Source organism: Corythoichthys intestinalis, chromosome 10 (genome assembly GCF_030265065.1).
Source record: "Corythoichthys intestinalis isolate RoL2023-P3 chromosome 10, ASM3026506v1, whole genome shotgun sequence".
NCBI lineage: Eukaryota > Metazoa > Chordata > Actinopteri > Syngnathiformes > Syngnathidae > Corythoichthys > Corythoichthys intestinalis.
In genome coordinates, this window is record NC_080404.1 from 52790373 (window position 1) to 52796529 (window position 6157).

General features: G+C 38.2%; 1 protein-coding gene across 1 annotated transcript; it reads left to right on the forward strand.

Moving 5' to 3' along the window:
- Positions 1-1355: 1355 nt before the first annotated feature.
- Positions 1356-4939, forward strand: rps27a (ribosomal protein S27a). Its single transcript, XM_057849265.1, has 6 exons — positions 1356-1397; positions 1509-1573; positions 4248-4302; positions 4391-4476; positions 4562-4693; positions 4754-4939. The coding sequence occupies exons 2-6, from the start codon at positions 1526-1528 to the stop codon at positions 4901-4903; spliced, it is 471 nt and encodes a 156-aa protein (XP_057705248.1). The 5' UTR covers positions 1356-1397; positions 1509-1525; the 3' UTR covers positions 4904-4939.
- Positions 4940-6157: the final 1218 nt, after the last annotated feature.

A 6157-nucleotide genomic window follows, 5' to 3' on the forward strand; every position in this document is an offset into this window, starting at 1 on the left:
ACTGTATATCATCGTCAATAGTACTGAAAGAGTTAAAGTTGATACTTTTGCTGTCTCACAATGACTTGGCTGCATTGATTTTTTTGTTACAGTGACAAAGCACGTTGACCTTATCATTCTGCTGTGTCATGGCTAATGTAACATTTAGGAGTTGCGATGCAATTGTAATGCCAGTTTTTATTTTTGGTCAAACATTGAATATATTTGCACAAGACTAGACAGAATGACAATGAGACAATTTTTTAAAGTCCCATCGGACAACCAAAGTACATATATTTATCAAAGAAAACATACCAATGGAGTCGTTAAAAAAAAAAAATCTGACAATATTGTTGTGATATTGAATGTCGAATTCATGTAAATTTTACACACATACCGAATTATGTTTAAAAAAAAAAAAAAAAAAAAAAAGCGTCGATGGGTGAATTAGACATGATTGTCACACTACGCCCCCAGCTGGATAATATAGGGATTTTGTCTCATATCTAAAAAAACAAACAAACAAACAAAAAAACATGTTTTTTAAATCAATTTTATGTTTACACAATAACTTTATTCATCATTATACCTTCTTTCTGTACTTAAATTACCCGTCACATGGTCTTTTGTCGTTTTGCTGAGTATCTTCATAGAGATTACATGCAATACTAGATGCGAAAAGTCGATTTGGCAGCGTTAATAATAGGCAGACATTTTAATTTAGGGGGACCTCTAGGTTGGTTCTAGGGCAGCGAACCTAAAATTATTTTCTTCACTAACATGCTCTTAACACGCTGAATTGCAGAGGAATTTACAAACAGTCTGGTTCATACAAACTGCATTCACGTGGCTTTGATTCAGGCTGGATGTTGAAATGCTGAAAAATATATATATACATATACATGTACGCACAGTTAATTCAATAATCAAGTCGTCTATGAAAAACAGGCCTATTGAAAATCTGTCGAAAAATGACCAATTTAAAGCTACTTCAAAGTACATGCTCCATTGACTGCAATGTTAAATTTATTAAACGGCCCCGATGCAAAATGGCCGACAAATGCCGATGCTAGTTCCTATTTGACTATAATGACAGCCATCTAGTTGCTCTTCTTCTTTTCCGATACTTCCTTTACCGAAAGTGAGTGACTGGGCGTGCCAGTTTTGCATTGGTTACTTTCAAAGTATAAATACACCTTCAACATATTGAATTCTACTTTAGTCGTCACGAATATTTAATGATATATTCAAATTTTACCGCTAAAGAATGTAAATTTCAGCGTAAACATGTTTTAAAAGACTATGATGTCACCATTTTTGGTCAGGCATTTCAGTGAACACCCACCCCGTGTAAACTGTGTTAGAAAACCCCGCGTGGGGAGTTGAAGGCCCTCTTTTCTGCTTGTCCGCCATTTGAGGTAAGCCGAAAGGAATATGGTCCTCCCAATTTTTGTCAAAATTCTCAACAAATAACTACATTTGAGCGCAACGACGCAGTGTCAAAACAGTCTTTGTCTTTGTCCTGTTAGGTGGATTGGGCGCCAGGATGCAGATTTTTGTCAAAACCCTCACGGGGAAGACTATAACCCTCGAGGTGAGGCGTCCACGTTTAAACACGTTAAACCCTCGCAACGTACCACAACAGTACCTTAACAATATAAATCTGTATGAAAAATGTTTACATGTTGTAAATGCGAATTGAGCCGTAATAAGGAGCCGTTTGCCACTTTTCTGATGCTAACGAAGTTAGCAGAGTTGCGTAGACACGTGCAGCTAACGAAAAGTAACATCGAATCGTAGTTTTTTCTAATATGTTGCCTTTGACGGTGCTAGACGTCCAATTACTTTCAACCAACCCTAAACCTGTCCAATTGGATTGGACGTCTCGCGCCGTCAATGGCAGCGAAACGAGCAGTTAGAGCCAGTGCGCCCAGTTTGAATAAATTGGGCGTCTGTCATTTTCAATAGCAGGAAATTATACTATATTTGAATACATAAACAAGATTGTTATTTTGGGTTCTAACTAGGTTTTTTTCTTTTTTAGTCACTATCATTTTGTTCTCACTGCCTGTCGTTGACTGCGATAGACGTCATTAATTTTACCTGGATGAATGACTTTGAATGCTTACCTTCTGTGCCATTGACAGCGTTAGACGTCCAATTTTGAGTGGAAAAAGCTGGCAAATCATATATGAATTAACATATTATGAATGAAATATCGAGTTTTATTGGAGGCCATAAATGTTTTTGTACTTTTTAGTTTTTAAAAATTTAAATATAAATACAAATTATCTTTTTTTTTTTTTTTACCCAAAAAAGTAATGGCAAAAGCATGTCAATAGGGCTGCTGCTATTGAATATTTTAATAATCGAGTATTCAGATAAGACATTTTTTTTGTTCAGTAATACGGTAATTTTAAATATACGTGAGAAAACAAATTCCACCTAATTAACTTTTTTTTAGACAAATGCCTTTTAGATGTACGTTGTTGAAAATGGCCAATTGCATCTCAGATGTGACTTGAAAAAAAAAAATCACTGCTTTCACTCAAAAAACTTGTTTCTTACCTAATAATGTCATTTTGCTTGATAACACATCACTTAAAAGTTGGGTGTTTTTCCCCCACGTGTTTCAATTGAATTTCCATTCGTGTCAAGCTAATTTTAAGATAAGAGTTTTTGCAGTGTTCAAATTGTACGAGGGCGATTTGTTTTGTTAATGACTACTGAGTTAAAATTGACAATTAGCTTTATTATGTTTTTATTTTGCACCCTTATCACTCTACAGCAGACATGTCCAAAGTCCAGCCCGGGGGCCAAATGCGGCCCGTGGTCAAATTTCATCCGGCCCCAAGCCTCTGTCATAAAATCAATAACGTCTGGCCCGCACACAGACTTAATAAATTGGTCAGCAGTACTGCAACCAGCATATGAAGTAGCTTACACACAAAATGCTGCTCCTCATTTACCCACTAAAAGGCAGCAGCACTTTAACCCTTTATTGCCAAACCTATCACATTTGATACACCTAAAATTTCATGATTTCGAGGCTAATTTAGAATTTTGACAATTCGTTTTGAAAAAAAAAAAAGATGGATGCAAGTCAACACATGCATCAGCAGGTTCCATGAGAAAAAAACATGATTTAGCATGGGTTAGAAATATTAGAGCGCTTATTACACATATTCATTTTGACTTTTCTTTTTACAAATTTGAAAAATAGGTTTCATTTTGGGATTCTCTGATAATTGCTTAATGTTGCAGGTATTTAAGGGCTAAGCAACATTACTCCGTGTGACCAATTACTTCCATTTTCTAAAATGGCGACAGTCAAAAAAAAAAAAAGTTGACTGACGGCCGACGCTTCAAGGATAGGTGGAAATTGGACTATATCTTCACTAAAATACGCAACAACAGTGTCTTGCCTCATTTGCAAAGAGGCGATATTACCAAACAAGACACGCTGACATGTACGACAAGATTACAGGGAAGATACGCAGCGAGAAATTGAAGCAACTTCAAGCTAGTTTAATTTCACGGCAGAAGTATTTCGCAAGAGCCCGAGAGTCGAAAGAGAACACCACATAGGCTCGTTGTGAGATTGTTGAAATTATTCATTAAAAAAAAATAATAAAGCAAATGTGAAACACTGAATGGCTTGCTAAATTTTGCTTAAATATATTGTTCTACGTAAAAAGGACGTGAGCCAAGGTCAGCCCCCAACATTTTTACCACGCCAAATCTGGCCCGCTTTGCAAAAAGTTTGGACACCCCTGCTCTACAGCGTTGTTTTTACAGATTAAATAAAACCTGTATGAAAGCCATGTTAGCCACACAGCTACTTGGCAAGGTACAGTAACGTTGATCTTATTTATTAGCGCTACATTAACTTCATTTTACCTTGTCTCAGAGTAAACGGGTTGCCTTCAGTGGAGCTTCAGCATTGAAGACATGCTGTAGTGATATGCTGGCGCTGTCTTAAAGTGAATACATGAAAGTGTTCGACTTGGCGTCCAGCTTGAAGGCTCCCACACTTTTGACGTTTTCTTGGTGCCCTTCTTCGCTTTCGTCGGCACCTCTATATTCATGCATGGTTGAAATCATGCCTCCATCTTCTTAATGTATGCACGTGACGGCAGGCTAAATTAAACAATTCCTCAAGAAAATGCCTCTATCAATTTTCAAAATGTAGTCATAATAATTGCTCTACATGTCACACCTATGTAATGTCTCAAAAACTCATTGTTTTGACGTTTGTCCACTAACAGGTTGAGCCTTCAGACACCATCGAAAATGTCAAGGCCAAAATCCAAGATAAAGAGGGTAAGTTTATTGAAACTCAATCACTGAATTTAATTGTCCAAATGTGACTTTTGGATGACAAGTCTTATCAACTCATGTTTACTTGCAGGAATTCCTCCTGACCAGCAGAGGCTGATCTTTGCCGGCAAGCAGCTGGAAGACGGACGCACTCTGTCCGACTACAACATCCAGAAGGTGAGCGCCGATGAGAAAACGCTAGCGAAGATGCTGCTCGATGTTGCTAAAAGTGCGGGATTTTTTTTTTTTTTTTTTTTTAAAGGAGTCTACCCTCCACTTGGTGCTGCGGCTGCGCGGTGGAGCTAAGAAGAGGAAGAAGAAGTCTTACACCACCCCCAAGAAGAACAAACACAAGAGGAAGAAGGTCAAGCTGGCCGTGCTCAAGTACTACAAGGTAAGCAAGCCGGGGCCGCCAAATATCCTTCGCCAGACTGATTTTTTTTCTTTTTCGCAGGTGGACGAGAACGGTAAAATCCACCGTCTCCGGCGTGAGTGTCCGGCGGACGAGTGCGGCGCCGGCGTGTTCATGGCCAGCCACTTTGACCGCCACTATTGCGGAAAGTGTTGCCTCACTTACTGCTTCAACAAGCCTGAGGATAAGTAGGCTAATGGACGTTCAATAAAAAAGTTTGGTTCTGAATCTGAACTGATTCTTTTGTCTCGGCTTCAGAAATTCTGTTGTAAATGCGGGTGTGACAGTCTGTAGCCCAAAAGGTTTTCGATGGTCTGTGCTGTCATTTTTGAGATAATTTCGACTAGCGCAAACAAATGGCCGTTTACTGCAAAAGATCCAAGGAGTGCCATTTGTCTGTGCTACCTTTACGTTAGTTGTTGCGACACCCGTTGAGTTGGTGCGCTACGATTGACGTCATTGCTCAAAATATCTCCATAAAACCATAACGGTACAAATGGCACTATTTCAGGTTCATTTTGCAATAAAAAGGGGGCTGCGTGACGTCACCACTCGAATCTCAAATGATTGAAGCTATTTTGGATCAAAATGAGGCTGGTTGACCTAAAAGACAATTGTTAGTACCTCAAAAACTATAGCACAAACGAATGACATTTTTCTATAAGTTTGCATTTAATGGGCCAACTTCACTGAGTTTTGTTACCAAAATCTTCCATTAGAATAACCAATTCATTTTGACTGGATTGGACGTCTAGTGTCATCAATGGGACAAACCAAAGCATTCACAGCTCACAGCTTACTTTGCACTGTTAATTTGTATTCATAGCGTACCGCACGAATGCCTTTTTTTTTTTTTTTTCTTTACTGTGACGTCGCCATCGTAATGCAGAAGTGGGTCATTATAGACACGCCCTCGCATACAATCCATGCTATTTCTGCTTGTTTTCTCCATTGATCTTAAAAAAAAAAAAAAAAAAAAACATGCCGATCAAACACTGCTGCTAGAACTTGTAGAAACGGCTCTAGACATATGAAGGATGTTTTCTTCATACGTTTCCCGAAACCAAAAACTCGGAGGAAATAATGTAAAGAATGGATCAATTTGCGCGGACGTCCAAAAGACCAGTTTAACCTCAGCAAGGTGACATTTCATATGCCGTAAACATTTTGTTGGGGGCCATGGTCCTATAGAAGACGAAGAGGTAAGCTATTTTGACATTTTTATTTTTTAGCGTGGCGTTTTGCCATGATGCTTGTCTGACAATAACCTGAAAATATCTGCCAGTTACCTTTTCTGTTGTAAAAAAAAAACTTTAGTAAGGGGTAAGTGTAAATAACTTATAGAATTAAGATTTATTAATGAAAAAATTAAAAGTTCGTTGGCTGTCACTGAGTAGAAATGCGATCGCTACACAAAAATAGCAATTTAATTACCCTCAAGTACGG

What these genes read in the sequence shown, in the direction of transcription:
- rps27a (XM_057849265.1), top strand. Translation starts at nt 1,526, where the DNA reads ATGCAGATTTTTGTCAAAACCCTCACGGGGAAGACTATAACCCTCGAG. An exon ending in CAAAATCCAAGATAAAGAGG is followed by an intron (nt 4,303 to 4,390) that starts GTAAGTTTATTG and finishes GTTTACTTGCAG; the next exon opens with GAATTCCTCCTGACCAGCAG. An exon ending in CCGACTACAACATCCAGAAG is followed by an intron (nt 4,477 to 4,561) that starts GTGAGCGCCGAT and finishes TTTTTTTTAAAG; the next exon opens with GAGTCTACCCTCCACTTGGT.